Source organism: Lipotes vexillifer, unplaced genomic scaffold (genome assembly GCF_000442215.2).
Source record: "Lipotes vexillifer unplaced genomic scaffold, Lipotes_vexillifer_v1.1 scaffold618, whole genome shotgun sequence".
Lineage (NCBI taxonomy): Eukaryota > Metazoa > Chordata > Mammalia > Artiodactyla > Lipotidae > Lipotes > Lipotes vexillifer.
The window spans coordinates 2890161-2899681 of record NW_006799025.1 but is presented as its reverse complement, the minus strand read 5'-3'; the positions used below and the strand labels follow the sequence as shown (position 1 = coordinate 2899681).

The 9521-nt window shown below is 40.4% G+C and overlaps 1 protein-coding gene across 2 annotated transcripts; it reads right to left on the bottom strand.

The window, feature by feature from the left end:
• Nucleotides 1-1119: 1119 nt before the first annotated feature.
• On the bottom strand, nt 1120-8611 carry TM4SF1 (transmembrane 4 L six family member 1). Of its 2 annotated transcripts, XM_007471304.1 has the most exons (5): nt 8246-8611; nt 6638-6727; nt 6402-6547; nt 3807-3987; nt 1120-1988 (listed from the first exon to the last, which is right to left on the bottom strand). In XM_007471304.1, exons 1-5 carry the CDS (start codon nt 8420-8422, stop codon nt 1974-1976), a joined length of 609 nt encoding a protein of 202 aa, XP_007471366.1. In that variant the 5' UTR covers nt 8423-8611; the 3' UTR covers nt 1120-1973. The 2 variants fall into 2 exon arrangements, with proteins under 2 accessions (XP_007471366.1, XP_007471365.1); XM_007471303.1 differs by lacking the exon at nt 1120-1988 and having other exon boundaries at nt 3672-3987.
• Between the last annotated feature and the right edge of the window lie 910 nt (nt 8612-9521).

The window sequence follows — 9521 nt, the reverse complement described above, 5'->3', positions numbered from 1 at the left end:
ATCATTATTTCCATTTCCTTTGAGGATAGATTTAGGAGGGAAAAATGCTTATGACTGATCATTATGCCTCTTTTTTGGATGCAGGGGTTCTTAAGCTGTTGTCTAAGAACTCCTAAGAGGCCCATGGATAGATATCTGTGTTGGGAGGAGGTGTTAAACTTGGATGGGGAAAAAATTTGTCACTGTTTTTATTAACGTCTAATGAAAATGTAGTATTTCCTTTTTTGTGACTGCAGGCAACAAATCACAGCGGTATCAGCAACACTGATTGTCCTTTGAACAACAAAACAAAATTACACATCTTTTCAGTATCACATTAAAATTGTTGCATGTATCTCAAAATATCATTCAATTGGAATCATATTTCAAAAGTACAGTAGTTCTTGGGCTCCCCCCTCCTTAGCCCACTGCTAGATCACACGTGGTCATTGTTTTCCAGCCTACAGGTGTTGGTGTGATGGAGCTGCCTATCAAGACAACTATCTTATAATTTTAAAAACTATTTTGATAAAATAGTCAGATATCTGGGTTCACTTTGTCGTCCTATGTCTCTGTTTTATGCATTTTAAACAGTATTCCTCAAAGGAGTCCATAAGCTTCACCAGACTGCCAGAAAGACAGAGGCACAAGAAAGATTAGAACCCTTTGGGCAGGAGACCTGGCCCTTAGGAGGAGTTCTGCCGTCTTAACAGCCAGTGAAGCTTCTTTATTCACTAGCTTGTCTGTTGCATAGGCCAATAAACACCAAAAGCTGACAATTTCTGAAGACAATTCCCAATAGGTCAGGGGATCCTGTCACTGGAGAGAGCCTAACGATACAACAGATGTAAGATATCGAGAGAAAATGTCTGTTACATTCCTCAGGAGCTGGATGTCTGGAGCACCCAGTGGAAAGGAAGGTTGCCTAACTAGGATGATGGCCCAAATGCAAGGATAGCAGAGGAAGGTGGAAGAGGAGGGAGAAGATGAAGAAGAGAAAGTGGGATAAAGAAACCAGAAGACACAAAGCAAAGCCCCTAGCCATGGAGACCGTACACCCTGCAGACTGGGGAAAAAAAAAAAAAAAGGAAGAAAAAAGGAGGAACTTGAAACAAAGGGTGATGAAACTAAACAACAAAATGGTAGTGAATACTTTATTTTTTGTATTTAAACAAGCAAATTTGGGGGCGGTGGTATTTCCTCATGGTCCTCCCACCCTTCCTCCCCCATGTTCCCATGATGCTAATCAACTGCTTTATTCCGTTCCCCATCTTTCTTCTTGTCCAATTATCCAGGCCTTTCTCTTTTTAAATCCATGATCCTCAGTCTTGTCTTTGAAGGACGAAAAGCTTTCCACGTGTTAGGAAAATTCAGGATCTGGTAGTCCTTGCGACAACTCGCTGCATGTGTATTTTGATTCATTCATTTGGCTTCACGCATTCTCAACCTGTCCTCCCACGCCAGGGAAGTATCTGCCTCTTTTATAACACGAATCAATTCGAAAGGCCCCTTGTTAGAGATTTGCAGGCATGCAAATGGGAAACACCATATAAACAGTGAAAAAATACATCTTTTCAGCTTGTTGGATTTTCTCCTTAACGGTCTTAAAAAAAGCAACTAGAAATCTTTCATTTCATAAACACATGCACATAGAAATATTTACAGTAGTAATCAGAATGTGATATTTATCCTTGTAATGTTTCTCAAAAAACATGACCTCGGCCAGAGTTTATCTCAGGTAGGCTGAGAACTGTCACTCAGTTTGTAAATTACCTCCAGAGTGTGGTTTATTTTCTTATTCCTAAAAAAGAAAGAATTTCTTTGCTAAGTTCAAACACTGACATCCCGTGAAGATGCCAGTCTTTATACACACTTATAAAAGTAGAATGTGCTGTATGACACACTAGTACAAAGTTTTACAAATTATTACAAGTAAATTATATAAATTACAGTGACACTGAGGAAGATTGTAGTTTTCTCTTGGGGTGGTTCTTCTAGCAGTCATATTGCTGTAAAGAAAATGAAAGAAGCATCAGGTTCTGATCAGGCTAAACAATGATGACATTTCAGTGCTTTAAATTCCTGTTTTAAGCAAACGTAAAGCAGACTGATCTCAGCTTCAGCAGAGGTTGGGTCAACAATACTGAGAGCTTTGACAATGCTCACAAAATGTTTCCTAAACAAACCAGACTGTTGTCCTTCCCCAGTAAAAGCTGCAGAAAGAGGCCATGGAAACTGCAGTTTACGATGCTTGGCTGGCTTTGAATATGCTTGGGGTGGGTTTTTAATCTCAGGGATTTAAGAGATAATGCCTTGGGAGTTTCACACTGATGGGGGCTCAAGGCAGGCAACTTTTGAATTAAATGCTACAGAGTTACAGATTTGACTCATCTACATTAAAAACCTTGCTCTTTGAAACTGTCTTTTGTCTTACAAACTTAACAGATCTGACCTGCAGTATCTGGGAAGAAGCCTCCCTACAGTGACTCAGATGGGAAACCCAGTGGGACTCTTGGTTCCCCCCACTCAGAGGATAGTGTCATTCTGCCGAACCACTACAGCAATTTTGGTTCATTGACACTTATGCCAGTCCCCCAAATGCACCAGCGCTGAAATGCAGTGGGTTCTCACCTAATTTAAACTCTGCCTTGTAGGAATCTCAAGGCTAAAGATAGGTTATTTTATAGTAATCCCAAGAGCATTCTTTGCCTCCCCCCAACCATATTGCCTGGAAACGACTCCAAATTGAAGGCTTTCCACTCTGCTGTTTTCTTGGAAATTTGGCAGACTCCCAAGGCAATTATTAGTCTTGCTTTATTTGCCTGATAAGGAAATCTAGAATTTTATTTTAACTTCCCCTCAAAAGTCGTAGAAAGTTTCCATCTATGTTCAGCAAAGTTTTTCATGGTAGTGATGGGCTTTTCGTTTTCATTAGGTTTTGTCTTATTTTCAAAGAAAGTTAGGAGACCTTGAACCAGAGAAGTGAATGGTTAGGAAAATACAAATTAAGTAAGTTTTTGTTTATCTAATCCTGCTTTACAGAATAAGACATTAAAAAAAAAAATTGGACCGAAGCTGGACTTCCATCAATTCAGTAATATATGTTTTTTAGGAAAATATAGAAACAAAAACTTTCCTTACTAACAAATGTGTATTTCTCCTCAAAATCATATCCCCAGGAAACAAGTGCTTCCTGGTTTTCTTTCACAGTGAAAGGCTTTTAATGAGCTGCTATTCAAAGGCTACTAGTGATTCTCTAGGCTTAGCTGTCTGGGCATTATTGTGACTCCTTATTAGGAAGGAGCTGTAGAAAACCCAACAGAACAGCAAGTGCTACGTACAGGTTAAGAGAAGGAGCTGTGGCATAAAATGACCCAGGGTTTGAAGCCTGTTACTTCCTTACTAGGTGATCTTAGAAATGTTGCTCAATCTCTGCATCATAGGCTTTTCTGGAATAGGGGTTTAGCACAATGCTTAGGGCAATGGATGATGGCTGTTACTTGTGTATACTAGTTGGGAATGTGAGAGCAAGCAATGAAAGGACACTTCTTTTGTGTCTCTGCAACCAGAGCAGGGGCAGTGGGTTAGGTCCTGAAGGGGCACTCTGTCTATGGGTGACATTGTTTTATATACACAGGGCCAGCTACAAAAAACCAAGATAACCCAGTGACTGTGACACTCAAGGAAGCTTACTATTGAGTGCAAAACTGAATGCTGTAAATGCTATGCCACAAAAATGGAATAAACGCTGGTAGTTGGAGCAGGGTTTGATTTTGGCTTTTTTCTCTAGGATGAAAACTATGGTGCATTTTTACACAGGTTCTTACCTGTTGGCGAGAGCAGCAATAACCACAGATGCCTCCAAGCACTCCGTTTATTATTTGAAAGAGACACAAGATGAATTCAATTCCACCAAGTGCCAAGAGGATAGAAAACAGAGAGACATTCCATTCCACTACATGCTTGGGTTCAATGCATTGGGACCATTTGGAGCTATCTAGAAGGTAACTGTGGATAAAAAGAGAAACTTCTGACATATGGCCACGCCCAGTGGGATGTCTCATAAGCATACTTTTTGTGTGGTGTTTTTTCATTAATCAATAGATTTCTTCAATGCCCTATATCACATTCTTCCAATCCAAGTCATTCCACAAAATGAGGAATTTAGCCCAGATCTTGTTGCCGTAATAAACAAGAAATTCAACAAAGATTATGGAACACTCTGTGTGGGTTAGACATAGAGACAGAGCTGGGGATATAATGGCCTGGGTTCTGTCCTGGAAAAGCATCGCTTAAGAGAAGAAACAATAGCTAATCCCAGTGTAACCAGTACACTGATCAGGTAAACCAAGGGTAAAAGGGCCATAGAGGAAGGACACCTAACTTAGGCCAGGGAGAAGAGCTTCTTATGCATCTAGTTCACAAGTCTGAGCTCCATGAAGGTAGGAACCAGACCTATTCATCATTGTATATCCAATTCCCAAGCCAGTATCTGGCACATAGTAAGTACTCAACACATTGGAAAAGTCATCAAATGATGAATAAGAATCCGAAGTCACTGTAAAATGTTAGCAAACCATTCTGGGGTCATTATCTGAATATATATATTCTTCACGAAATAGGATTCAGTCACGTGGGAAAATCTAAGATTGACTTAATTCCACTAAGAGATCTGGTATCATTCTTTCCTTATCACTTCTTCCTACCACAACAGAACAAAGGGGCTGCAAATTAGAGACCTCGCTTTGGAATGGTTCATTGAGCCAATCAGAAATTCAATTTGTTGATTACATACAAAAAAATTCTGTTCTCCTGGTCCCGTCTTTCTGCATATAAAGTGGAGAAAAAAATCCATAATTTCAGAACACAATATAAAAAATTTCTCTGGCTCCACTTGGCTATTGAGCAACTAATCACTGGCTTGTTATTCCCCATATTGAAATCTCTGGACAAGTTGAAATTAGGAATAACACAGAAGCAGGAGGTTTCTTGCAGAAGCTGGGGTGGATCATGAGAGGGGCTATAAAATAATCAGCTATAAAAAAGTTTAATGATACTCTCACCTCTCCTTGGATTAATCATAATGTATTTTAGAGGTGGGTTTGTGCAGTAGATCATATGTTTTTGTATACATGTGTAACCAATTTTTACTGCTACATTCAGTATGTTCACGACAAAGCATGAAAAGTATGAGCTGAAAAATCGTGATCAATAACAATTTTGAACACCAAAATTTCAAACTCCTGTGAGTACTGATTTTCCTTCAGAAGCTACCATTGGGCTGTACCTGTCGAAAGCTAGTAGATAATATTAACAGCTAAGAATGGCACTGCTCATGCTGAGTCAGCTTCTCTGACAAATATTTTATACATAGTATCTTATTAATCCTCCAGACAACTGCCATTGGCTTTATTTTACAGATGAAATAACTGAGGTGCAGAGAGCTCAGTTCACCTTTTCCTGGTTACTGAGACAGTAAATGCAGAGCTGAGATTGAACCCAGGTCTATCTAATTCCATATTCATGATCTGATGACTTCATTATATGCTACAAAATTCATGGGAGACAAACATTCTTGAAAATATAAGGGCAATTCAAATTCATTATTCTTATTATTTTCACTCATGAATCTCATTACTAAACCTTTCAAAATTCAAAACAGAATGTCATTCATTTATCATTATGTACATCAGTTTCTATCAGCTATTTCTGTTCTTTTCTCAATAATGGATAAGAAATAAGTATCAACATTAAACAATGGAGCCACTTAAATTTTCCTGATGTTAAAGTCATGAATAAGATCTGTCTTATACAGCCTGATCACTTTGAATAAAGGGTGTGTTATACACAATTATTATGTTATATGTGAGCGTGTGTGTGTGTGTGTGTGTGTGTGTGTGTGTGTGTCTTGGGGGGGGTAGTATGATTGACCCTGGGCTTTGGTTAAATTCATATGGTTTTCATCCATATTATATAAGGATTCCATAATATTTTCTTAGAAAATAGTAAAATTAGCCAATTGCTCTGGCATAGTATACACACTGTATAAGCACAAACTTCACAGCTAGGCTGCCTGGGTTCAAATCATGACTGCCATGTCTTAGCAATGTGACTTTGGATAAGTTACTTCATCTCTCTGTGCCTCCATTTCCACATCTGTAAAATGGAAGCAATAGTGGAAGTCACCTCATACCGTTATCACAAGGACTGAGTCAGTGAATCCATTAAAAAGCTTCTCTGGGTCAGGGACTGGGCGTTCATCCTCCGATACCCCTTGCCTAAATTGTGCCTGAGTTAGTGAGAATAAACCTGGTTGAGAGGATGGATGAATGAATGGTTGATGCCTTTTTAGTTTGATGGGTTTACCACTATACACACGTGGTGGATAAGAATGTGTGACCTGATGGGGGTCAATCACTTACCCTCCCTCCGTGTTGGCAAAGGTGTAGTTCCATTGGCCACTGGCATCAAGACATCTTGGTCCTTCCGCTAAGCCCAGTGCTGCCACAATGACGCAGTAGCCAGATCCTGCAATTCCGATGAGAGCGGCCAGTACAGAAGAAAACATCTAGGGGAAGGAGGATCACCAGAAGTGAGGCACAGAGCGCTGCAGCTACCTCTTAGGGACCACTTCCCCACCCGGCGCAGGAAAACCTACCGCGCATCTTTTGCCGCAGTTTTCATGGCCGCCACAGCCGCAGCAGTCGTCCTCTTCCAGCCCCATGAAGATGAATGCTGGCAGGAGCATCTGTTTAGAAAACAGGCAAATTAAATTCATTGTCTTTCCCCCGGTCCATAGGGTCAGTCAGGCTCAGCATCTTTTGGTAAAATATTTTTCTTTCTGACACTGTTGAATGTCTTTGGGTTAGGCTGACAAAATATCTCAAAGAATGTAAACTTTCAGGAGAGAAAAAACTCTCTAAAGGGTAATGTCCCTTTGTTTTCATGTAATGTATCACATTAGGTAGGGTCAGGTTGTAGCATGGGAGGGGTAAAATAATTACCTATAAATGTGTTAATCCATAAGAGTTCATAACATAGTTCCAGAGGCAAACTCTGTTCGGAAACTATTAAACCCTGTCTTTTAAGTCTGTTTGTTTGTTTGTTTTCCCTTGAAAAGCATAGAAGATAACAAGAAATCTTCAACAGAAAAACTGAAACTTTTTTATAAACAAGAGAGATGAAAGCTCTGTATAATAGAGGTGAAGCGCTTCTTTGAAGACACATTGCATGGTTGTATCTTCACAATAAAGCTCTTAAAATAACATAAGTTTGAAATACTTTGAGTTCAAGATCAAAAGAAGTTTAAACAAGCAAGGTGTTGTCTTAAAGACAAATGATTATGAAATTAACTCTACCTCAAAAAATAAAACAAAACAAAAACAGACCTGAGAACTAGTGGGGAAAAAAAAGACAAATGATTATGTTAACATGATGGGAATGCTTAAATTCAAAGCAGATTTGCCATACCATAGTTAGTGTATTAAGTCTAAGTATCTTTTATTTGACTAAGAAAAATATTCGGTGTGGTATTAGCAATTCCATAAAACTCCTCTTCAAAATTCCCAATCCCAGCGTTTCAAAGTGGAAAAATTCAAGTTTGTCCACATTATTTCCATGCTGTGGTTGAAACTAATACTTTCAGCTCCCAGGTTGGCAGGCAAATTCCTCTCACTTCACTTCAAAACAAACCTTGGAACAAACAACACATTCCACTATTACCTTCAGACACCGATTTGCTGCTAACTGAAGGATTTTTCCTAAATGCCGCACACCAAGCTCACATAAAGGAGAAAATTTATAGTCCTTTCTCAATAGCCGTGCACTCACAATTCAATATTTTTCTCTGTCACTGATGCCTGAGAATAAACAGCAGAGAATTTGGATCCAAAACTCTGTTGATTTAGACAGAGAACCAGTGGATACCTCCCAGCTCCCCAGAGCAAAGGTTAAATGACTACCTGCTCCAGGACTAGAAACTATAGTTTTTCAAATCTGATTTAAAAGCTAGTATCTGTTTCTAGCTGTAAAGTAAGAGAGTTTAGCAAAAAAGTAGTTCACTTTTCATTGAAAGGGGATTTTGTAAAACAACATCTAATAAAATCAGTACACGATACCTATCTCAACTTTCGTATAATCTGCTTTCAAAAGAAGAATGAACAAAAATCCTGGATTTGGAAACATGCATCATAGAAAACTTTCTATGAAAACATCTCGTCTAACAAGAAAGAATTTTTTAAGGCTGGAATGATTCTGAATGACTTACCAGCAAACCTCCTCCTATGATGCCAGAGAAGAACCACACAAAGTGGCTAAGATGGTCTTCAGAAGCGTACTTTGTTTCCCCATTGGGAAAGTACAGCAAAATATTAGCTACAATGCAGACGATGGCGAGCCACACCAGAGAATGTCCGATGCATCGTGCGCATTTCCCGTAGCACATAGTGGCAGAGTTTATTTTTTCCCCCTTCACTCTGCGCCTTGGCTCGGTGATGGCCCAAATCAGATGAGAGCGTGCCCGTCTGCGGAGAAAGCAAAAGACATTCTCAGCCCATTCCTGCAACCTCTTAAATACTCTGAGTTCTAAGTCACCGGGTGGATGAGGTACTTGGCTTTCATTGGTCCTGATTGCAGGCTCCGGTTGGGGGCGGGGGCGGGGGGGAGGTAGGGGAATGTCCCGCCCTTCAAATGAAATCCTTGGGACAAGCAAAACCAGGGGCAGGACTTGAGAAACAGCCTCAGTCATAGGCAAGAGAGAAGATGATTAATCCTCCACAAGGAATTCACTGTGTAACTCCTTCGCAGGATTAAAAAAAATCCACAGGAAAGTCTAATATAACTTTCCAGTAAGTGCCAAGCGTCCACAGCATGACAGCTCTGGTTGAGGCTGTGATTTTGTTCCATGCAGCTGTCTGGACAGCTTCCAGTCTGAGGGCTCTGTGTTCACTTTCACCTCTGCACTGATTTAATCCGAGACCTGGGGCAAGTCTCCTGAGCTCTGAGCTCGTTTCCTTGTCTGTTAAAGGCAAGGTGTCCAAGCCATCACCCACGGATTTAAGGACGCTTTGGGGAAAATTACAGAGCTGCCTTCTTTCCTCTGCCTCTGGTGTGCTCAGCAGGACTGCGCCTACTGTCCAGCCTTCCCAGACATCTGCCTCCAAAACAAACCTGGCACCAAAACAAAGATGGCATTAGTCAACACAAAGGGCTCAGGCACCGTTTTATTCCTGAGTACTGCTGTCAGGCGAAGGGCTGCCAGGAAGGTCTAAGGGAGGCCTAAAGTCTGGGAGAAGGATTAAAAAGAATAAGAAAGAAAAAGAAAGGAGTGGAAGAGAAAGGAACTTGGCAAGCGGAGTGGGGAAACAAGATTGAGAGAGTCTGGAATTACTGGGAGAAACGCACATGGTTGAACAGGGCACAGGGGCAAGCGGTAGTCTACCAGTCAGATCTGTTGCAGGCTCAAAAGGCAAAGCAGAGAAAGGGTGTTAGACTAACTTTCTGCTATGGTTATCTTGCAGAAGGAGGGATCAGATTCTGAATAA

Bases quoted from the DNA above. Each gene is read 5' to 3' on its own strand.
- TM4SF1 (XM_007471303.1), bottom strand. From the start codon at position 8,422: ATGTGCTACGGGAAATGCGCACGATGCATCGGACATTCTCTGGTGTGG. The intron at 6,728-8,245 runs GTAAGTCATTCA...TTTTCTAAACAG, and splicing joins TCATAGGAGGAGGTTTGCTG to ATGCTCCTGCCAGCATTCAT. The intron at 6,548-6,637 runs GTAGGTTTTCCT...TCCTTCCCCTAG, and splicing joins ACTGCGGCAAAAGATGCGCG to ATGTTTTCTTCTGTACTGGC.